We start from the raw sequence: 24,734 nt of genomic DNA on the forward strand, positions 1-24,734 counted from the left end.
TACAGAGAAGCCTCAAGCAGATACATCCTAAAATACCAAAAACTGAAATTCTACCATTATTAACAGGAATAGTAAAAACATGACAATAATAAGAGCCACCATTTGAGTGCCTACTATGTGCCAGAAACAACATGTTAAATGCTTTGCTTATATTTTAGAAATGAGGAAGTGGAGGCTCAGGACTGCTAAATAACAGGCTCCGGGTCACAGAACTATTATGCAGTGAATAGAGGATTCTAGCCCAGGTCTAGCTCCTCCAAAATTCTTTCTATTACACATTCGACTGTGGGCAGGATGGGGTGGGAAGGGTGAAGGGAATGAAGGAGGTTCTGTGGAGAACTTGGGGGAAAAGGATGTGTAGGTAAAGTGGTGAGGAAAAGGAAAGTCACATGAGGAAATGATGAAAGACTAGAAGTGAAATGGGAGGGTATCAAGCAACCATATCTCTGGCTGCTTTTCTTGCCTGCTGTGTCCTGTGCCCTTACCTTTAGCAGTTTGTTTATTGCTAAAAAGTCTGCAGACTGTTTCAATACCGCTATCATCGTAGTAGCCAGAGTTTCATGTATCAGCTGGGCCTGAGGAGCACTGGGCTTTTCAGGTCGGAAGCTATACTACAATCAAAGAAAACGAGCTGTGAGACAAAATTCTCTCAGAAGACAAACTGCTCAGAAAGAAAGCTTTACTCCACAGACCTTTATGAAGGATCTTAAATAATTATCCAAGCCTTCTTCATGGCACTTTGATACGATGTGTAAGAGAACCCTGAAACAACATTCACGAAAGTCAGCACGTCAGGCTACAATTAACCACTATAGTTTGACTGTTAGATAAAACCATCATACTCAACCCTAAAAATACCTAATACTGCCTAAATAATTAAAGGTGAGATGACTGCATTAAATGTCGTCTTAGTTTGGGTCTAAGAGAGATTTCAGCATCTAACATGCTCAGGGTCTTGTAAAATATGTTTCCTGGTTCAAAAGAAGGATATTTTATTTTGGCAACCCAGACATTTCATCTCCTTTCTAAACCACATTTGAAGTATGGTCATAACTACCGTATAGTAAAAAAAAAAAAAAAAAAAAAAAAACCCTTCAGTAAGGTAAATATTGAAATCCCCTCTAGTGAGAATAAAAGGAAAAGAATAGAAAAAAAATGTTAAGCATGACAACAGATGGGGGAAAAGGGAAGGGAGAGACAGAGCAGGTATAATGATATGAACTAAAATTGGAAGTAAACCTAAGATTCACAGAAAGTTTTAAAATTATGAGACCAGCAGTGGTTCTCCAACTTTAGCGTGCCTCAGAAACACCTGGAGGGTAGAATGCTCACCCCTCTCCCAGAGTTTCTGATTTTTTAGGTCTGGGGTGAAGTTCAATGATTAGCATTTTTAATAAGCTCCTAGGTGATACTGATGCTGCTGGTCTGGGAACCACATTTTGAGAACCACTGGACTAGAATAATGCTTTTTAAATTTGCAACCAGACTATGCCCAACAGCAGAGAAGAGCAAACAGTATGAAGGTGTGTGGAGCTTCAGCCCTGAGGCTCCAGACAGGCTCAACAGAAGTGGCAACAGCAGAAGCAGCAAAGCCAGAAACAGCCAGCACTGAGCTCACAATTTTTTGGAAAACTCCTCTTTTAATTTCAAAATTCAGGTGTATTTTGCATCCTACTCTACAATATATCCTTGTTTGTTTTCATATAAAAAGAACACTCCATTATTCTTTCGAGTACAATTTGATGGCCTAGGGCCACTCTGTCCAACGTGAGAGCCACTAGTCACAAGTGGCGATTAAATGAATTAAAATTAACTACGATTAAAACTTCAGTTCCTCAGTTACACTAGCCACATTGCAAGTGCTCAACAGCTAAATGTGGCTAATGGCCACCATATTGGAAAGCACAGGTATAGAACATTTCCATGATTGGAGAAAGTTCTATTGGACAAGACTGGTCAAGGGCAATGGTTCTCAAACTCCCTTGCATTAGGGAATCATCAGGGAAACTTAAAAAAAAATTACTGATGCTGAGTTCCACCTTCGGAGATTCTGGTTTAATTGGTATGAAGTATGGTCCGGGAACATACATTTTTCAAAGCTTCTAACATGAAGCAGTCTTAGAACCTCTGGTTGAGGAAGTTTATCCTATGGTTTCTGGTATCATCTGTCCCTGGGGATATAGGTCCCCTGGTCTGCAAAGTATGAAACTAGAGAAAACTGATATTAGATTTCTGACTTTGGGGTTCTCATTTGGAAGATAAATTTATATTTCAAATGAAGAAATGCAAAAGGAAACAAAAGTTGCTTCTGGGTATTATGACACTGAAACTCACATGGTGCAGTTGATAGGCACATCATCTTCATGGGTCATATTTGTGAGGACTCGGAAGAGTTGCATAAGAATTACAGGTAGAAACTGTATCATGACTTGGATCTCCATGGCATGTAAACACTAAAATAAGTCATTATTAGTTATGAAAATAAACCAAAATATGACATAACCTGCAAAGGTGAAACAACAAAAAAATTAAGTAATGAAAACTACATTCACTAGAATATAAGCTCACTTTAAACACGAGCTTCAGGGGATAGGGGACCCTGCCGGTTACTTTAGCCACATCTCTATCTTGGCACTCAGATTCTGTGAGTTCATTTAATATTAAATGCTCTATTGAAGGTAAGTATAACTGGGATAAACAGGTTTTGGAATAAAGACAACAGACTCTTGGTAAACCAACACTCAATCGGGGCGAGGGGCAGGCATGTTTGGAGGTAATGGAGACGGGCCTACCAGCCCCCAAGTTTGTGTGTTTTACAAGGGAAAGTGGGCCATTACTTGGAGGTGAGGAGTTACGTGGGATTCAATAAAGTGTGTTTCTCTATATAATTGGCTTTACACTAGCACCATCCACAAGCTGAGGCAGTTCTGCATTCTAACATCTCACAATACATTTCTTCAAAGTGCTGACACTCTATCTCTACAGATCAGTATCTTGACATCAAAAAGAAGAGACATGTCCATGTACACATAGAAATGATACAAGCAGCTAAATATGTAAAATGTCTTCCTTCTTACTTCCCTTCTCTCCGCATTCATTTATTCACTCATTCATTCACTCACTCACTGAGTCAACTGGCCAACCAAAGAAACCTCACTGAGCACCTTCTACACCAATTCAATATTGAGCGCCCTGGGAAACACAGACACGGGTAAAACAAGTCTCTGTACTAAGGAACTCAGCACTTATCTTTCATAGCCTCCCTTACTCTTGCTCTATGTTGCCATCCTTACTCTCACCATCCCTTTTCAGGCTTCTCTCATCTGTATTTGAATCATCTCAACAGGGACCTCTTAGATTTCCGGGCAGCCTCTCTTCAATCGGATGCATAAGGCAAGAAACTGAGCTCAGGGAACCCATGGTCTATCCTTCAGGTTTTTCCTTCCTTTTGCCCTCTCTCTTCTATCCTTACAGCCATCGCCCTTTTTCAGAACTCTAACCTATAACCAAAATAGTCTAATAATTTTCTAGTAGGTCTATGTACACTTTCTCCTCACTCCCAATATGTCTCTCATTTCCAAAACTTAATCCTCCTCAAAAAGGGGTTACATCAGGCCACCTTGTGCCACCAACAAGATTCTTTTGATGCTTCCCCATGACCTAGGGCAGTGGTTCTCAACCAGAGACCATGTGCCACAACACAACCCCAATGTCCGGAGACTTTTTGAGCTGTCAACAATTGTGTGGGGGGGGTGCTACCAACATCTAGTGGATAGGCCAGAGATGCTTCTAAACACCCTCCAGTGAACAGGACAGCCCTTTACAACAAAGACTTATCCTGCCCCAAATGTCAATAGTGCCAAGTTTGAGAAACTCTGACCCAGGTATTAAGTCTAAGTTACTGAAGACCCAGCTTACACTCTTAACCTTAACACTCATCACTCTTCACGAGGCCACACTGGTGTCTTGACTGCTCCTTGAATATATCAATGCACTGCTACCTTTGTTCACACTTTGTAGCCAAATCCTCGCCACCCTTCCCAGTCAAGTTCAAACCCCCAGTTCAGTGAAGCCATTCATTCACTCATTCAACAAAGGCATACTGAATGAACTTTCAATTGCCAAGCACATCAAAAAAACATGGTTCCTACCATCAAGCAGTTCACAGACTATGGGGGGAAAACACATGGAACGAAATCACTGCGATACAAACACTAAACAGTACAACAGCGGTATATACAAAACATACAGAGGAAGAAGCAGCTGAGTCTGTCAGTGAGGAGGGAATGTCATATGAGGCTTCAGAAAGGAGGAAGGTTCAAGGATCGTAAGTAGGATCACATCAAGTAGAAAAGAGAGATGGACCTTCCATGCAGAAGTGATCTCCCTGCACCAGTACTGTTCCTCTAGAATTTATTCTCCACACAGCAGCCAGAGGGTTCTTTTTGAAAGGCAAATTCCACAATGTCATTTCCCTCTGTTACAAACAAAACCAACCACCACGAACAAAAAGTCGTGAAGGGCTCCCCATCCTACATGTACCCTGCCTATCACTCCCCACTCATCTGAGGCCAGCCTCCTGCTTTGCTGCTCAATGTGTTCTAGCTACGTTGTCTTTGCTTTTTTTCTTTCCACACATCCCACTGCAAGTGTTTACACCTACTGCAATATTCTGTCATCCTTTTACACAGCTTTATCACCTATGGCTGTCTTCCTCGCATCAGCTTCTTTTCAGCTTGAAATGGTGTCATCTCCTAGACGGGCCTTCCCTGACAAGTCCATCTTGACTGCACTCCTGGTCATGCTAGAGCCCATTAACCTGTTCTATTTTCTTCACAGCACTCACGCCTATGTAATGTGACTTATTTATAATCTCTCTACCCCAACTTGAGTAGGTATGTTGTCTAAACTGTTCCCATTAGAGTCCCAGCATCCAGTACAATATGTGACCCATAGTAGGTGCTCAATAAATATTTGAGGGATGACTGGATAAATGAATAAAATAAGGAACCAAAGGGATAAAGATGGGAACCCTCTAGTCTCAGTGGTTCCTCGGTTTTGTGAACTCTTAGCATTTATACCCTGTATCACGCATTTGACATTTAACTACATATTGCTTTGGACTATCATTTGTACTACTGACTTATACTGTCATTTGACTTAAGTGGATCCTGTCTCTCTGACTGATTGTAAGATCCCTATGGACAATGAGCCTGAGTTATTCTTCTCTGCAAGCCCCACAGCATCTAGGAAAATACTGAACACATAATAAGAGCTCAACATGTAGACGGTTAAATGAAGTGATGAAACACTGTCATTTACAAGGACAACAGGTAGCAAGGTTTGATAGAAAGAAAACAGGACTAGGAGTCAAGAGACACATCAAGAGACAGGCTTGGCTCAGCTCTGCTAGTAACCAGAATGACCGCAGGCAAATCACTCTCCTCGGGCCTCAGTTTCCTCATCTGTAAAACAAAATCGCTGAAGATCCCTTTCAGCGCTAACATTCCATACAGGAGTTTGGCTCTTTCTATAATCACATGGCATTTCATTCACTGCCACTAGAGGGCAAGCATAGGTCACATAAATATCAGAAATTCAACACACTTAAAAACGCAAATATGAGTACTTTCTTTTTCCTCCATTCTAAGAATACCAGTATAGGAAAACAGTGTTCTGCTCAATTCTGTTAAAACTTTTACGAAGCTTCCCCACTGGAAGAAAAAGAAAATGATCTCAACAGACAATGCATTCATACGTAGAGCAGGAGTTCTAGACATTACCCAAGAAAAGGATTTGAAGTTAGAGGACTACTATACTTCTTAATGATAATTAAGAATCGTAGCCACCATTTATTGGCTACCTCCCTGATTCTACCCTTCCAACAATATATTTTCTGTATGGTAGGCAGAATGATACTTTAAAACCAAAGACACATCATGTCACTCCTCTGTTCAAGGCTTTCCATCTCATTCAGGGTACAGTTCCAACTCCTCACCATGGCTTAGGAGGCCTGACCTGACCAGCAACCCAGCCACCTTTCCAATGTGAGGGCCTATCATTCTGTGTTCCAGCCACACTGGAACTCCGGCTGTTCCATGAGCACACCAAGCAAGCACCTCAGGGCCTTTGCCCTTGCTATTCCCAGCTCTCCCCCAGAATTCCACATAGCTGGCACCCTCCTTTCCTTTAGGTCTCTGTCAAACATCACTTTACTGGAGAGCTCTTCTCTGACACTTTATCTACAAGAGGGACTCCTTATCACTCCTACCCCCCTTCACTATGTTTTGGTTCTCTTTATAGCACTTATTACCACCTGACATGACATACACAGTCGGCCCTCCACATCCACACGTTCTGCATCTGTGGATACGGAGAGCTGACTGCAAGGGACTTGAGCATCTTTGGACTTTGGTATCTATAGAGGGTCCTGGAACCAATCCCCCGAGGATACAGAGGGACCACTGTATGTGTATGTGTATGTGTGTGTGTGTGTGTGTGTGTGTGTGTGTGTATGCATTTGTTTATGTGTTTATTGTCCATCTGTCTCGACAACAAAGTAAGCTCCTTGAAAACAGGGATATTGTTTGTTTTTTTCATTTATCCTCCCAATGTTTAGAACGAAGCCTGGCCCATAGGATGCACTCAAGAAAAAAGTGTGGAATGAATGAATACTATATAGCAGATGCCTTATCTCACTGAGGCCTCGTAACCACCCTACAAGTGGGTTGTTTTTTTTGTTTTGTTTTGTTTTTTAACATCTTTATTGGAGTATAATTGCTTTACAATGGTGTGTTAGTTTCTGCTGTATAACAAAGTGAATCAGCTATACATATACCTATATCCCCATATCTCCTCCCTCTTGCATCTCCCTCCCTCCCACCCTCCCTATCCCACCCCTCTAGGTGGTCACAAAGCACTGAGCTGATCTCCCTGTGCTATGCGGCTGCTTCCCACTAGCTATCTATTTTACATTTGGTAGTATATATATATATGTATATATGTCCATGCCACTCTCTCACTTTGTCCCAGCTTACCCTTCCCCCTCCCCGTGTCCTCAAGTCCATTCTCTAGTAGGTCTGCATCTTTATTCCCATCTTGCCCCTAGGTTCTTCATAACCATTTTTTCTTTTTTTTTTTTTTGATCCCATATATATGTGTTAGCATACGGTATTTGTTTTTCTCTTTCTGACTTACTTCACTCTGTATGACAGTCTCTAGGTCCATCCACCTCACTACAAATAACTCAATTTCATTTCCTTTTATGGCTGAGTAATATTCCACTGTATATATGTGCCACATCTTCTTTATCCATTCATCTGTTGATGGACACTTAGGTTGCTTCCATGTCCTGGCTATTGTAAATAGAGCTGCAATGAACACTGTGGTCCGTGACTCTTTTTGAATTATGGTTTTCTCAGGGCATATGCCCAGTAGTGGGATTGCTGGGTCGTGTGGTAGTTCTATTTTTAGTTTTTTAAGGAACCTCCATAGTCTTCTCCATAGTGGCTGTATCAATTTACATTCCCACCAACAGTGCAAGAGGGTTCCCTTTTCTCCACACCCTCTCCAGCATTTATTGTTTGTAGACTTTTTGATGATGGCCATTCTGACTGGTGTGAGGTGATACCTCACTGTAGTTTTGATTTGCATTTCTCTCATGACTACAAGTAGGTTTTTATCTTTATGTGAGAGAAAAAGAAACAAAGGCTTGGAGAAGTTAAGTAAGTTGGTCAAGGTCAATCACAGAGCTAGTAAGTGACAGACCTGGGACACAAATTCAGTTTGTGATTCCAGAACCCATACGTGTATTACCTCATGTCATACTACCTCTCTGAAAGAAATGAACCTTTTCATTTCCTGAGAATATCATTCACTATTAACATATGCTTAAAGGGAAATCCTGTAGAGGCTTCACTTAAAATAAAAATGCCTCAGACTGGCCATGGCTGATCTACTGAAGGAGCAGATAAAAGAAAAGTCACTGTTAGCTGGGTCCCATGACGTGCGCCCTGTCCCACCACATTAGGGAATAAATGGAGTCTTGGATTCTCAATACATTTGATAAAATATGGTGTTACTTATGACTCCCTCCTATGCAACATGCAGAAACTAGGTTCTCTTTTTTTAGCTGACCCTTCTGATAATCTTTCACCTGTGAACACAGGAATCATTTCACATTTCATTCCAAGAAAGAGTGACTCCATTTCTCCTGGCCCTTTTCCCCAAGCTTTCTTCACCTTTACCAGGCCATCGGCAAGATGAGAAAAGGCCTGGAAAAATCAATTTATGGAACTGAAATAAACATTTTCATGAGATTTTCAAAAATATGTCAACGAATTCTGGCTAAAACATTTTCTTCCTAATGTAGCAATTCTGCGGTCTGCTTCTAAAGAGCCCCTTGATGGAAAAGCACATAATAGAAAGTGTTCTCTCGAGGATACACAGCCAAAAGTATTTTTAAAGGGTTCGTTTGATTTATTTTCCCCCACGTCAAAAAATGTGGCAACCGAACGACATGAAAAACAAACCTTTCACAGAAAGCTACTGTTCATTTACCTTTAAATATTTAACGAGCTCCCCTGGAACTTCTTTCGAGCCTGACTGAATCAGCTGGCAATGATGGAAGAATTTGTGCACATGTAGATCCTGAAAAACAGATGGACACAGCCATATGAAATTTGATTCATTTTTTTTATTTTTTAACATCTTTATTGGAGTATAATTGCTCTACAATGGTGTGTTAGTTTCTGCTGTACAACAAAGTGAATCAGCTGTATGTATACATACATCCCCATATCTCCTCCCTCTTGCGTCTCCCTCCCTCCCACCTGCAAAGCACAGGCTCCGCCCCCGCACCACACCCCGCCATCCTGGAATCTTGGAAACCTGTTTCCCTGGGTCTTCTAATGGCCAGACTGGCATCTGCAGCTACCAACATGCATGTTCCTAAATGAGTCCCATAGTCCTCTCGACCATCACACAAAGCAGCAAAACCAGGCACATTCAGCATGTACCTAAGCACACCAGGTAGGTCACCATTTATGCCCAAGTAGTCAAACATTTGTTTAATCTCTTTTTTGGCTAGTGTAGCCTCTGAAGTTGGGCTGCTTCTATATTTTAATGAAACGAGCAGGAAGAGAGGTCTGAATTGACAGGTGAAGAAAACGTAGCAGCAGGGAGTCACCAGAACAAGTCCCAGGCATTCAGTGCCCAATGTACCCTGGCCCTGCACCGGCCAGTGTCCAGCTGTCCTGTATGGAATCTACAGATATTGAACTTGTGGACGGCATGGACTGTATCAGGAACCAGAATCATGAAATTCGGATTTTGACCTGCTTCCTCTAATTATTACCTGTGTGACCTGGGGTAAATCATCTAGTCCGAGCGAGCCTCGGTTTCTTTTCCTCTAAAATGATGAAGTGGGTGGGGGGAATTGAGAGGGACCATGTAGGCCACACCAAAGAACGTGGACTTCACCTTCTCCATCCGTGATTTTTCAAACTGTGCTTGAGGCGTTTCACAGGTACTTGATCCTAATTTCATGGATGCCGAGGCTAAGAGCAAACTGTAGTGGCCAGCCATGATCCACTGACTGCAAATTTCTGTGTTCAACTCTAGTCTAACCATGAGAAAAATGTCAGACAAATCCCAACAGAGGGGCATCCTACAAAATACCAGTAGTCCTGAAAACTGACAAGGTGACCAAAAACAATGAAAGTCTCAGAACTTGTCACTGCCAAGAAGAGCCTAAGGAGATACGACAACTAAATGTAACACGCTATACTGGATAGAATCCTGAAACAAGAAAAAGGGCATTAATAGGTAAAAGGATTTAGTAATTTGAGAAGAATTTTTAAATTTGAGCTATTATTAAGAATAGGGCTTCCCTGGTGGTGCAATGGTTGGGAGTCCGCCTGCCAATGCAGGGGACACGGGTTCGTGTCCCGGTCCGGGAAGATCCCACATGCCGCGGAAGAGGCTGGGCCTGTGAGCCATGGCCGCTGAGCCTGCGTGTCCGGAGCCTGTGCTCCGCAACGGGAGAGGCCACAACAGTGAGAGGCCCGCGTACCGCAAAAAAAAAAAAAAAAAAAAAAAAGAATGATGTTATTACTAATGAGAAAGTCTTTCAGGCCACAACTTCTCTAAGGCTGTAGAATCGAATATAGTCTATTTTAATCCAGAAATATACTCAAGTATTAAAATTGACAAAATTCAGGTGATGCAACTTACTTGAGTATAAATGGTAGACTCCAAGTGACTTTTAATCTTCAACAAAGGCTTTGCACCATCTACCCACTTAATATCCACATTAGACTGCTGTGAAGAGAAAATACACACGTGAGTTTCTGTACCATAGCAATGGATAGATGAGCAACATATAACGCCTTTATGCATTGCAACATTTTCTTTCAGAAACAAATGTGTTAGTTTTGTACATAGGGAATTAGTGGATAAAATAACCTGCCTTTAGAATAAATGTATCCTAAACCATTTTGAATTTCCAATCCTTTGCAGGCTGATACTTTTCCAAATGACAATAAAAATTACTAAATAAATGAATTCTTTTCATGATGCACAAAATCGAAGTCCTATTTTAAAAATCGTTATTAGAATCAACAGACATGAGGTTACTTTGTCAAACTATTATACAAGCTTCTCAACACTCATTTTCTATACTTACCTTTGTCGTGGACCAGCACCGGCCCTCAAACCACACTCTGAGTAGCTATCAACCAGACCAGACTATGCCAACGGTATTCTACTTTTTAAACATTTCATCATATATGTATAACTGAATCACTTTGCTGGACAGCAGAAATTAACACAATGCTGTAAATCAACTATACTTCAATACGGTTTTTTAAAAAGAGGGGAAAAAAGCATTTCATCATGATTACTTCAACAAATACAGATATTTTCCTACCCTTCTTGATTCGGCATCATTCAGATTCAAGTAGCCTGGGGGAAGATTAGCGGAAACTGGCAGCTGCTGCTCAAATGTGATGATTCTACCATCCTTCAGCAAAGGTACCCAGGCAAAGCCAACTGCCAAGACAATAAACAACCATGAGAAATGAAATTGCAAATGTAATTAGCTACACCAACGTCTGCTCACTGGGGAGCAGGGCAGGTCTGTATGTGGGAGTCCAGGTGTTGGGCATCCGAGTACTGGGGAAGGCACAATGAGTTTGGATTGCTTCCTAATCCTAGCCTGACCACTAACAGGTTATTCATGCTACCTCCTTGACTATAATGACGGGAACAACAACACACAGCTCTTCTATCAAACAGAGTGATTGAGAGACCAAAGTGGGTTAATATACCAAAACACTTGAAAACGTTTAAAGTGCATCAATTTCATTATCTTGACACAATGGGGGAGAATTTTTGGTAGACTTATTTTTTAAACGGATTCAGATGTCTCTCGTCCATCCTTACAGAGTCTCATATCTGAGACAACAATCACCACTGTTGCTTCCAGCAACCCTAGGGTAAGCAAGGACTGCAGAAAATTCAGGTCACAAGTCAAGGTTACATTCCATACTTATACAAGGCAGTATTTATCTGGGCAGTTTTCCTGATTACAGAAGGAAGAGGGGCAGTAGGAGAATGCAGCCAGGGCACAGTGCTTACAACTGCAATCCACTGAGAGATTTTCCTCCCAATCTCTACATTTCTTAACAGTTCTACCCCAAAGAGCCTCTTGGCTGCCTATTAGAAAACTCATCATGTTCTAGCTAAAAAAGCCAGAGCCATCTGTGTTGCTCAAGTCAAGCGATGTCAGTATTTCCATTATAGAGATTACTCTGGGCTTCAAGTGTTTATAACTCAGCTGTAAAAAAGCTTGCTCTGGACTGAGTTCTGGCATATGAGAGAGGGTGTTGGCTGGAGAGTACTTTTGAAAGCCATTGCTTTCTGATGTTTTGAAATACTTTGCGTGAGTGCGTGTGTGTGTGTCTGTGTGTGCACGCGTGCGTGTGTTTACACTGTGAGCACAGAAGTCAACACAAATCTGGTTAGAATGTTTTCATTCACGTGTTTAATTTGGCAAATGCTTTAATTCTTAAAGAGACTAATATGTTGCTTTCTCTAAGCAGACTGAATGGCTTTCTCAGATGCTGAAACATGCCTGAAGGGCATCTTACTAGTACAACTTCAGAAATGCTCTGCCCAGAGATCTTCTTTTAGAAAAAGCAGAGGAAAGTAACATGAGCAGAAAAACCATGCAAAAGGACTCTGTCAAAGTAGTTAAACTGAAAATTAGACAAATGACAAAAGGTTTCCAGTCCAGAAAGTAGGAAAAGGAAAATATATTTCTTCTTCTTAGGCAACATTTTTTTTCCTTATAGAAATTCTTACTGGGATATAATTCAGATGCCATACAATTCATCTACTGAATATTTAAAATATACAATTCAATGGTTCTTAGTATATTCACAGAGCTGTGCATCTATTGCCACTATCTAATTCCAGAACTTTTTCATCACCCCAGAAAGGAACTCCATATGCCCTTAGAAGTCACACCCTATTTCCCCTTCTTCCAGTCCTGGCCAACCACTGATCTCTTTTCTGTCTCTATGGAATTTCTTGGGCAACATTTTGTACTGTGAATCAATCAGAGCATGGCCAAGGGTGTCTTGCAGTCAAAACTCATCTAGCACACTTGGAAGCTATCAAGGTACAATGTCAAGCACAAGCCATCTGGCTCAAAGATGTGAAGCCACTTAAAGGATGGACGGTTAAAAGTGATGAGTGGTGGGGAGGGAGGGATAACTTAGGAGTTTGGGATTAACAGATACACACTACTCTATATAAAATAGATAAACAACTAGGACCTACTGTATAGCACAGGGAACTATATTCAATATCTTGTAATAACCTATAATGGAAAAGAATATATATATATATATATATATATATATATATATATAGGTGTATATACTGAATCACTTTGCTGTACACCTGAAACATCGTAAATCAACTACACTTCAAAAAATTTTTTTAAATATTTTTTTAAAAAGTGATGAGTGGGGGCTTCCCTGGTGGCGCAGTGGTTGAGAGTCCGCCTGCCGATGCAGGGGACACGGGTTCGTGCCCCGGTCCGGGAAGATCCCACATGCCATGGAGCGGCTGGGCCCATGAGCCATGGCCACTGAGCCTGCGCATCCGGAGCCTGTGCTCCGCAACGGGAGAGGCCACAATAGTGAGAGGCCCGCGTACCATTAAAAAAAAAAAAAAAAAGTGACGAGTGGCACATAGAACAACCATCTCACACTCCACTAAGCATCTTGCTCAATCTGTCTAGGATTTGGATGAGGAAATAGTCATTTGTTGCTCAGCAGGTGCACTGCCATAGGTTCTCATCATTCTGCCAGATTTCTTCTCAACCTGCAACGTCCCTCCCCTGAAGGAACTGCAATTTCTATGGGGATCTAGAAGAGGACCACCCTATCCACAAAGGGAACTTCCTAATATTCAGTCCTGCTGTGTGCCGGGCATCACTCAGATGTCTCACTAGCACCTCAAACTCAACATCAGTCAAAATCGACCATCCCTACCCACAATTCTGCTACCTGGCAATACCTTCTTTCCAGTTTCGAAACTTTAGTGCTAACTTTGAATTCTCTCTCTAGTAGCCAATCACTTGCCAGGTTCAGTATATTCCTCTGCAATTCTCTTTTCCTCCACCCCCCCCCCGTTACAGCCATAGTGCAGCCCCCTTTCTCTCCTGGACTTCAGAAATAGCCCCATAACTGGTGTTTCCTCCTTCCTTCCTTCTTCCTGCTCCAACTCACCTCACCCATTATAATGCTGCCTGATTAGATTTCCTGCAAAACAGCTCTTACTGGTGTTTACAACCCTCCAGTATTTCCTTATTGGTAACAGAATAAAATCAGACCCACAACCTGGCATTCAGGGCTTTCCACCATCTGACGCTTCCTTTCCAACCTGGCATCCTATGATTCCCTCCCCAGCACCCTGTGCTTTGATCCTATTGAATTACTTGTGGTTCCCTGTCCAGACCCCTCAATACTCTGCCTCTGGACCAGCTGTTCCTTCATCCTGGAATCCTCTACCTTCCTGCCATCACTGCATTATCAAACTCTACCCTGCCTTTTAAGGCCTCACCCAAACACCGTCTCCTCCTGGAAGCCTTACCTAATTCCCAGCCACTTGTCCCTCCACCAGCTGAAGTAATAACTGGCTCTTCTCTGACATCACATAGCACCATTTTCTTGGTAACTACTACTTTGTATCTTGTATTATGAATGTCTACATAGGTCTCATTTCCCCTACAAGATCATGTGCTCACTGAAGATGAGATCTATGCTTGGTTCTCCACTGTATTCTCCATAGTACCTCCTATAATATTTTGTACATAATACATATGCAGACATATTTGCTGAGTGAATGAACAAATGAACAAATTTAAGATTGGTCCAGGGACTTCCCTGGTGGTGCAATGGTTAAGAATCCGCCTGCCAGTGCAGGGGACATGGGTTCGCTCCCTGGTCCGGGAAGCTCCCACATGCCATGAAGCAACTAAGCCCGTGTGCCACAACTACTGAGCCTGGGCTCTAGAGCCCGCGAACCACAGCTACTGAGCCTGAGCTCTAGAGCCCGTGCTCCGCAACAAGAGAAGCCACTGCAGTGAGAAGCCCGTGCACCACAAAAAAGAGTAGCCCCCACTCGCCGCAACTATACAAAGCCTGTGCGCAACAAAGACCCAATGCAGCCAAAAATAAATAAATAGAGAGGAGCTTCAAGATGGCAGAAGAGTAAGACGTGGAGATCACCTTCCTCCCCACAGATACTTAAGAAATACATATACATGTGGAACAACGCCTACAGAAAACCTACTGAACGCTGGCAGGAGACCTCAGACCTCCCAAAAGGCAAGAAACTCCCCACGTACCTGGGTAGGGCAAAAGAAAAAAGAAAAAACAGAGACAGGGCTTGCCTGGTGGCGCAGTGATTGAGAGTCCACCTGCCGATGCAGGGGACACAGGTTCGTGCCCCGGTCCGGGAAGATCCCACGTGCCGCGGAGCGGCTGGGCCCGTGAGCCATGGCCACTGAGCCTGCACGTCCGGAGCCTGTGCTCCGCAATGGGAGAGGCCACAACAGTGAGCGGCCCGCGTACCGCAAAACAACAACAACAACAACAACAAAAACCAAACAGAGACAAAAGGATAGGGGCGGGACCTGCACCAGTGGGAGGGAGCCGTGAAGGAGGAAAGGTTTCCACACACTAGAAGCCCCTTCGCGGGCGGAGACTATGGGTGGTGGAGGGGGAACGCTTCAGCGCCGCGGAGGAGAGCGCAGCCACAGGGTTGAGGAGGGCAAAGCGGAGAGATTCCCGCACAGAGGATCGGTGCCAACCGGCACTCACCAGTCCAAGAGGCTTGTCTGCTCAACCGCCGGGGGGGCGGGGCTGAGGGTCGGGCTTCGGTTGGAGCGCAGGGAGAGGACTGGGGTTGGCGGCGAGAACACAGCCTGAAGGGGTTAGTGCGCCACGGCTGGCCGGGAGGGAGTCCGGGAAAAAGTCTGGACCTGCCGAAGAGGCAAGAGACTTTTTCTTGCCTCTCCGTTTCCTGCTGCACGAGGAGAGGAGATTCAGAGCACCACCTAAATGTGCTCCAGAGACAAGCGCGAGCCGCAGCTATCAGCGCGGACCCCAGAGCCAGGCATGAGATGCTAAGGCTGCTGCTGCAGTCACTAAGAAGCCTGTGTGCGAGCACAGGTCACTATCCACAAATCCCCTCCCGGGAGCCTGTGCAGCCCGCCACTGCCAGGGTCCCGTGATCCAGGGACAACTTCCCCGAGAGAATGCACGGCGCCTCAGGCTGGTGCAACGTCACACCGCCCTCTGCCGCCGCAGGCTCGCCCCGCACTCCATACCCCACCCTCCCCCCAGCCTGAGTGAGCCAGAGCCCCCTAATCAGCCTCTCCTTTAACCCCCGTCCTGTCTGGATGAAGAACAGACGCCAAAGGGTGACCTACATGCAGAGGCGGGTCCAAATCCAAAGCTGAACCCCAGGGGCTGTGCGAACAAAGAGAAAGGGAAATTTCTCCATGCAGCCTCAGGAGCAGCGGATTAAATCTCCACAATCAACTTGATGTACCCTGCATCTGTGGAATACCTGAATAAACAACGAATCATCCCAAATTGAGGAGGCGGACTTTGGGAGCAACGATACATATTTTTTCCCCTTTTCCTCTTTTTTGAGTGTGTATGTGGATGCTTCTGTGTGTGATTTTGTCTGTATAGCTCTGCTCTTACCATTTGTCCTAGGGCTCTGTCTGTCTGTTTTTTTTTTTTTTGCTTGTATGTTTCAGTATAGTTTTTATCGCTTGCTATCACTGGTGGATTTGTTTTTTGGTTTGGTTACTCTCCTCTTTCTTTTTTTTATTATTTTTAAAATTTTTTAATAATTATTTTTAATTTAGTAACTTTTATTTTATCTTTTGCTTTCTTTCTTTCCTTTTTTTCTCCCTTTTATTCTGAGCCGTGTGGATGACAGGCTCTTGGTGCTGCAGCCAGGCATCAGGGCTGCGCCTCTGAGGCGGGAGAGCCAAGTTCAGGACATTAGTCCACAAGAGACCTCCCAGCTCCACGTAATATCAAATGGCGAAAATCTCCCACAGATCTCCATCTCAACACCAGCACCCAGCTTCACTCAACGACCAGCAAGCTACAGTGCTGGACACCCTATGCCAAACAACTAGCAAGACAGGAACACAACCCCATCCATTAGCAGAGAGGCTGCCTAAAATCATAATAAGGCCACAGACACCCCAAAATACACCACCAGACGTGGACCTGCCCACCAGAAAGACAAGATCCAGCCTCATCCACCAGAGCACAGGCACTAGTCCCCTCCACCAGGAAGCCTACACAACCCACTGAACCAACCTTAGCCACTTGGGACAGACACCAAAAACAAGGGGAACTAAGAACCTGCAGCCTGTGAAACGGAGACCCCAAACACAGTAAGTTAAGCAAAATGAGAAGACACAAAAAGACACAGCAGATGAAGGAGCAAAGCAAAAACCCACCAGACCTAACAAATGAAGAGGAAATAGGCAGTCTACCAGAAAAAGAATTCAGAGTAATGATAGTAAAGATGACCCACAATCTTGGAAATAGAAGGGAGAAAATACAAGAAACTTTTAACAAGGACCTAGAAGAACTAAAGACCAAACAAACAGTGATGAACAACACAATAAATGAAATTTAAAAATTTCTATAAGGGATCAATAACAGAATAACTGAGGCAGAAGAACAGATAAGTGACCTGGAAGATAAAATAGTGGAAATAATTACTGCAGAGCAGAATAAAGAAAAAAAAGGAAAAGAATTGAGGACAGTCTCAGAGACCTGTGGGACAACATTAAACACGCCAACATTTGAATTATATGGGTCCCAGAAGAAGAAGAGAAAAAGAAAGGGACTGAGAAAATATTTGAAGAGATTATATTTGAAAATTTCCCTAATATGGGAAAGCAAATAGTTAATCAAGTCCAGGAAGCACAGAGAGTCCCACACAGGATAAATCCAAGAGGAAACACACCAAGACACATATTAATCAAACTATCAAAAATTAAGTACAGAGAAAAAATATTAAAAGCAGCAAGGGAAAAACAATACATAACACACAAGGGAATGCCCATAAGGTTAACAGCTGATCTTTCAACAGAAACTCTACAAGCCAGAAGGGAGAGGCAGGACGTATTTAAAGTGATGAAGGAGAAAAAAGCTACAACCAAGATTACTCTATGCAGCAAGGGTCTCATTCAGATTTGACAGAGAAATTAAAACCTTTACAGACAAGCAAAAGCTAAGAGAATTCAGCACCACCAAATGAGCTCTACAACAAATGCTAAAGCAATTTCTCTAGGCAGGAAACACAAGAAAAGGAAAAGACCTACAATAACAAACCCAAAACAATTAAGAAAATGGGAATAGGAACATACATATCGATAATTACCTCAAATGTAAATGGATTAAATGCTCCAACCAAAAGACATAGACTGGCTGAATGGATACAAAAACAAGACCTGTATATATGCTGTCTACAAGAGACCCACTTCAGACCTAGGGACACATACAGACAGAAAGTGAGGGGATGGAGAAAAATATTCCATGCAAATGGAAATCAAAAGAAAGCTGCAGTAGCAATTCTCATATCACACAAATAGACTTTAAAACAAAGACTATTACAAGAGGCAAAGAAGGACACTACATAATGATCAAGGGATCGATCCAAGAAGAAGATATAACAATTGTAAATATTTATGCACCCAACATAGGAGCACCTTAATACATGAGGAGAATGCTAACAGCCATAAAAGGGGAAATCGATAGTAACACAATCATAGTAGGGGACTTTAACACCCCACTTTCACCAATGGACAGATCATCCAAAATGAAAATAAATAAGGAAACACAAGCTTTAAATGATACATTAAACAAGATGGACTTAATTGATATTTATAGGACATTCCATCAAAAACAACAGAATACACATTCATCTCAAGTGCTCATGGAACATTTTCCAGGATAGATCGTATCTTGGGTCACAAATCAAACCTTGGTAAATTTAAGAAAATTGAAATTGTATCAAGTATCTTTTCCGACCACAATGCTATGAGACTAGATATCAATTACAGGAAAAGATCTGTAAAAAATACAAACACATTGGAGGCTAAACAATACACTACTTAATAACGAAGTGATCACTGAAGAAATCAAAGAGGAAATTAAAAAATACCTAGAAACAAATGACAATGGAGACACGACGACCCAAAACCTATGGGATGCAGCAAAAGCAGTTCTAAGAGGGAAGTTTATAGCAACAGAATCCTACCTTAAGAAACAGGAAACATCTTGAATAAACAACCTAAACTTGCACCTAAAGCAATTAGAGAAAGAAGAACAAAAACCCCCAAAGTTAGCAGAAGGAAAGAAATCATAAAGATCAGACCAGAAATAAATGAAAAAGAAATGAAGGAAATGATAGCAATGATCAATAAAACTCAAAGCTGGTTCTTTGAGAAGATAAACAAAATTGATAAACCATTATCCAGACTCATCAAGAAAAGAAGGGAGAAGACTCAAATCAACAGAATGAGAAATGAAAAATAAGAAGTAACAACTGACACTGCAGAAATACAAAGGATCATGAGAGATTACTACAAGCAACTCTATGCCAATAAAATGGACAACCTGGAAGAAATGGACAAATTCTTAGAAATGCACAACCTGCCAAGACTGAATCAGGAAGAAATAGAAAATATGAACAGACCAATCACAAGCACTGAAATTGAAACTGTGATTAAAAATCTTCCAACAAACAAAAGCCCTGGACCAGATGGCTTCACAGGCGAATTCTATCAAACATTTAGAGAAGAGCTAACACCCATCCTTCTCAAACTCTTCCAAAATATAGCAGAGGGAGGAACACTCCCAAACTCATTCTACGAGGCCACCATCAGCCTGATACCAAAACCAGACAAGGATGTCACAAAGAAAGAAAACTATAGGCCAATATCAGTGATGAACATAGATGCAAAAATCCTCAACAAAATACTAGCAAACAGAATCCAACAGCACAGTAAAAGGATCATACACCATGATCAAGTGGGGTTTATTCCAGGAATGCAAGGATTCTTCAATATATGCAAATCAATCAATGTGATACACCATATTAACAAATTGAAGGAGAAAAACCATATGATCATCTCAATAGATGCAGAGAAAGCTTTCGACAAAATTCAACACCCATTTATGATAAGAACCCTCCAGAAAGTAGGCATAGAGGGAACTTTCCTCAACATAATAAAGGCCATATATGACAAACCCACAGCCAGCATCGTCCTCAATGGTGAAAAACTGAAAGCATTTCCACTAAGATCAGAAACAAGACAAGGTTGTCCAATCTCACCACTATTGTTCAACAGAGTTCTGGAAGTTTTAGCCATAGCAATCAGAGAAGAAAAAGAAATAAAAGGAATCCAAATCGGAAAAGAAGAAGTAAAGCTGTCACTGTTGCAGATGACATGGTACTATACATACAGAGAATCCTAAACATGTCACCAGAAAACTACTAGAGCAAATCAATGAATGTGGTAGAGTAGCAGGATACAAAATTAATGCACAGAAATCTCTGGCATTCCTACACACTAATGATGAAAAATCTGAAAGTGAAATTAAGAAAACACTCCCATTTACCATTGCAACAAAAAGAATAAAAGATCTAGGAATAAACCTATGTATTGAGACAAAAGACTTGTATGCAGAAAATTACAAGACACTGATGAAAGAAATTAAAGATGATACAAATAGATGGAGAGATATACCATGTTCTTGGATTGGAAGAATCAACACTGTGAAAATGACTATACTACCCAAAGCAATCTATAGATTCAATGCAATCCCTATCAAACTACCACTGGCATTCTTCACAGAACTAGAACCAAAAATTTCACAATTTGTATGGAAAGACAAAAGACCCCGAAGAGCCAAAGCAATCTGGAGAATGAAAAACGGAGCTGGAGGAATCAGGCTCCCGGACTTCAGACTATACTACAAAGCTACAACCATCAAGACAGTATGGTACTGGCACAAAAACAGTAATATAGATCAGTGGAACAGGATAAAAAGCCCAGAGATAAACCCATGCACATATGGTCACCTTATCTTTGATAAAGGAGGCAAGAATATACAGTGGAGAAAAGACAGCCTCTTTAATAAGTGGTGCTGGGAAAACTGGACAGCTACATGTAAAAGAATGAAATTAGAATACTCCCTAACAGCATACACAAAAATAAACTCAAAATGGATTAAAGGCCTAAATGTAAGGCCAGACACTATCAAACTCTTAGAGGAAAACATAGGCAGAACACTCTATGACCTAAGTCACAGCAAGATCCTTTTTGTCACAGCAAGATCCTTTTTGACCCACCTCCTAGAGAAATGGAAGTAAAAACAAAAATAAACAAATGGGACCTAATGAAACTTAAAAGCTTTTGCACAGCAAAGGAAACCATAAACAAGACGAAAAGACAACCCTCAGAATTGGAGAAAGTATTTGCAAATGAAGCAACTGATAAAGGATTAATCTCCAAAATTTAAAAGCAGCTCATGCAGCTCAATATCAAAAAAACAAACAACCCAATCCAAAAATGGGCAGAAGACCTAAAGAGACATTTCTCCAAAGATGATATACAGATTGCCAACTAACACATGAAAGAATGCTCAACATCATTAATCATCAGAGAAATGCAAATCAAAACTACAATGAGATATCATCTCACACCAGTCAGAATGGCCATCATCAAAACACCTGCAAACAATTAATGCTGGAGAGGGTGTGGCGAAAAGGGAACCCTCTTGCACTGTTGGTGGGAATGTAAATTGATACAGCCACTAGGGAGAACAGTATGGAGGTTCCTCAAAAAACTAAAAATAGAACTACCATATGACCCAGCAATCCCACTACTGGGATTACATATACCCTGAGAAAACCATAATTCAAAAATAGTCATGTACCACAATGTTCATTGCAGCTCTGATTACAATAGCCCGGACATGGAAGCAACCTAAGAGTCCATCGACAGATGAATGGATAAAGAAGATGTGGCATGTATGTACAATGGAATATTACTCAGCCATTAAAAGGGGGAAGAGATATTGGGATATATGTATATGTATAACTGAGTCACTTTGTTATAAAGCAGAAACCAACACACCATTGTAAAGGAATTATAGTCCAATAAAGATGTTAAAAAATAATAAATAAAATTAATTAATTAATTAAATTAAATAAAGATTGGTCCAGGCTAGCTTGGATCTGAATCCCAGGGCGTGCTGATATTGATATAGTACGTGTGGCATGGGCCATTTTCTTAGGGCCTTCTATGTTCTCCTAAGGATGATTCCCATTGGCTTATCTAAAGCCTTGCTGAATGAGACCATGACTGGAGCTTTACTACCAAAGCTTATTCAACTCATTCAGCTCATTAAACCCGTCCTCCTCTCACTAGAATCCCAATCTCCCTCAGGTTCAAAAACGCCCATGGCTCTGGGCTCACATCCCTCTTCTCAGTGGGCAGAACTGGAAAATTCTGGTTGCCGGGCTATTCTACATGAAAGAAATGACAAAAACACTGCATCACAATATGTTTCTCTCTGAGAGGGGCAATATTACTTTACGTTGCCTATGGTAGTCTAAGTACACTGGCAAGCATTTGGACATGACGTTGGGTAGAAATAATGATAAAACGAACATATAATTCATCTTTCACCAATGAACTTTTTACTCAGAAATGTACTTTTTGGTGAGGGGAAGTGGTCTGTACCTCGATGAAAAGAGGTTATATATAGCCAAGACACCTCCATTTCAAATAGCTCTAGAGAGAGACATTTAAAGAGCACACGTACCTGGAGTTTCAACTGTATCCTGCTTTTTGGTTGTTCCCTTTGTGTTAATTTCACAACTTACATGATAAAAAGTGAAAAGCAAATGATGTTTTTGATGCAGGTGAATGGGAAGCTCAATTTTAATCTGAAATGAAAGCAAAATTACACATAGAGTTTTGTTTTCATTGTCAAGCTGGACTGTCAGACGTTTAGCTCTGTTTCATCATACTTTTCCAATGACATACTTTTCTAAGTCACAGGCCAAGTGGTCAAATAATAGATATGATTTAAATATATTCCAAATGCTTTTCTGGTCAGTTTCACAGTTTGACAACAATATTCTCTTGGGTTGTGAGGGCTGATTTATTACTTTTGCTGGAGAGTCCAGTGGATTCTCCTGGATTCAACTTTGCAGCAGGATTTTCTGAAACACTGGATCAAAACCACATCCTTACAGCCCAGGGAAACTCTGTAACTCAATGTGAGTCAGTGAATGCAATCCATCTACAATGTGCATTGAATTTGAAAGGCTGCTTTTTTCGAAATCACTGCCCTCCTCTGCATGAATTAAAAATTAAGTCTTTACAAATAAACATGCAAAAAGTCATTGTGGTATTATGGGATCCACAAATTACAGTTTATATAAATTTCTTTAGAAGAAAAACACAATCTTACTCTTGAGTAAATAAAAAGTATCATCCTGACACACGAATTTAATACTAAAAATTAATACTTTAGTACAAGCATTGCGAGTACTTTTCCAGGCAGAACCCAACTGCCTGTTTGTAATGCCTCCTGGGAAGTATATGGGAGACAGATTACAGATTTAATTGATTTAACACACATACGTGGACCTGCACAGGAACACATGCAAACACACACACACGCTCACACTCACTTTCCTGGTTAATATATAGTGAATGCTTGAAAAGTCCATTTCTGACTTCCTGAAGATAATGTGGACTACTTACTACATGAACAAGTTTTCTCTAGTGACTGACATTGGTTATAGAGAGGGATGTATTAAACAGCTTGGTGATGGGACATCTGGCCTAATTATCATTCACACAAGGCATGGTTTTGGTGTTATAATTAATTTCTGTTGTAGGTATATTTCACCACAGAATATGCCTATTCACAGCATCCAGACCATCTGGGTATCTAATGCTCTGCTGCACATCAATATGGACATACGCCCTCCCTGGGTGGCGAAAATGCAAAGTCCCACTACCCTCCTCTCCATCCCCAGAGAAAGTAGGGGCACTGGACTGAGAAGGAATGAGTGAGCCTCGGGCTGGGGTTTAAGGCCTCCATACAACAGCAGCTGGGCCTGGGGAAATCAGGACAGCAGGGGGGATGGTTTCAGACCAAGCCAGGGATAGAGACGTGGAACCTGAGAAACAGAAACAGCAGAGCTTCTGGCCTGGGATGCACGTCCGGGTTCCATGGAGACATGTAGCCATCAAAAGCAGTCTGCGGATTTGGATAAGCTGGCTACACACAGACGAGAAGAGGCTGTGACAGAGACACTAAGAGAGACACTGGCAAGGACACAGAGACATAGAGATAGAGAAGTGGGAAGAAGGAAAGAGAGCCAGGGACAGGGTCAGAAAGGCAGACTGAGGAAGGGCGCTCGGAGGCCGGGAGACCGCACCAGCCCCCTCTGTCTAACATTGCGCTGAGGCATTTAGTGCAGCCAATGGGATTCTGGGGACCCAGCCATGCCACTGTGTCTCTCGGAGCATTTCACTTACAGAGAGGCTGCACCCTCCCACGCAGAACCACAGGAAGAAAGAGCTAAAAGGGCCTTCAGAACATCCCTTCTAAATTTCTTATTTTAATTTTAAAGCTTTGGAAATGGAGACTCAGAAAGAGGAAGTGACTTGCTCAAGGTCACGGAGCCAGTTGTTGTCAAAGTAAGGGCTAGAATCCCCTTTCCAGTGTGGTGTCTGTTCCCTACATTATCTCACGCCAGAGCCCCTTCAATTTGTGGGCCGATCTTCCACTGTCACCAAAGGGCACCAAGCAGGCAGTGGCCCCTCGTTCTGATGTGACATTTTCTATTTTCATGGGACAAAACATTCAGGGAGTGAAAGTGCAGACACAGTATTGGAAATGATTCAAAGAGAAAAAGAAGAGCCACCACTGGGTTTTGTAAATGTCAAAATAACGCGCTTTACCTCATCATAGAACTCTGGATTTTGGTTGTGATGCAAGACAACAGCATAAGCGTTTGTGGTAAAAACAGGCCCCGCAGGTTTTCCATAAATACACTGCAAAAGAAGGAAACAGAGTCACCACTCTTTA

At 42.0% G+C, this 24,734-nt stretch overlaps 1 protein-coding gene across 2 annotated transcripts in view; it reads right to left on the reverse strand.

The window, feature by feature from the left end:
• DOCK11 (dedicator of cytokinesis 11) overlaps positions 1 to 24,734 on the reverse strand; it is a 191,111-nt gene that overhangs the window by 77,621 nt on the left and 88,756 nt on the right. For both annotated transcript variants that reach the window (XM_060088078.1, XM_060088077.1), the window contains exons 19-26: positions 24,608 to 24,700; positions 22,449 to 22,572; positions 10,928 to 11,049; positions 10,234 to 10,320; positions 8,560 to 8,649; positions 2,335 to 2,453; positions 693 to 762; positions 486 to 611 (exon numbers count right to left, since the gene is read on the reverse strand). In XM_060088078.1, the coding sequence (XP_059944061.1) occupies positions 486 to 611; positions 693 to 762; positions 2,335 to 2,453; positions 8,560 to 8,649; positions 10,234 to 10,320; positions 10,928 to 11,049; positions 22,449 to 22,572; positions 24,608 to 24,700 (831 nt within the window). The remainder of the gene's footprint in view (positions 1 to 485; positions 612 to 692; positions 763 to 2,334; positions 2,454 to 8,559; positions 8,650 to 10,233; positions 10,321 to 10,927; positions 11,050 to 22,448; positions 22,573 to 24,607; positions 24,701 to 24,734) is intronic.

Source organism: Mesoplodon densirostris, chromosome X (assembly GCF_025265405.1).
Source record: "Mesoplodon densirostris isolate mMesDen1 chromosome X, mMesDen1 primary haplotype, whole genome shotgun sequence".
NCBI classification, from domain to species: domain Eukaryota; kingdom Metazoa; phylum Chordata; class Mammalia; order Artiodactyla; family Ziphiidae; genus Mesoplodon; species Mesoplodon densirostris.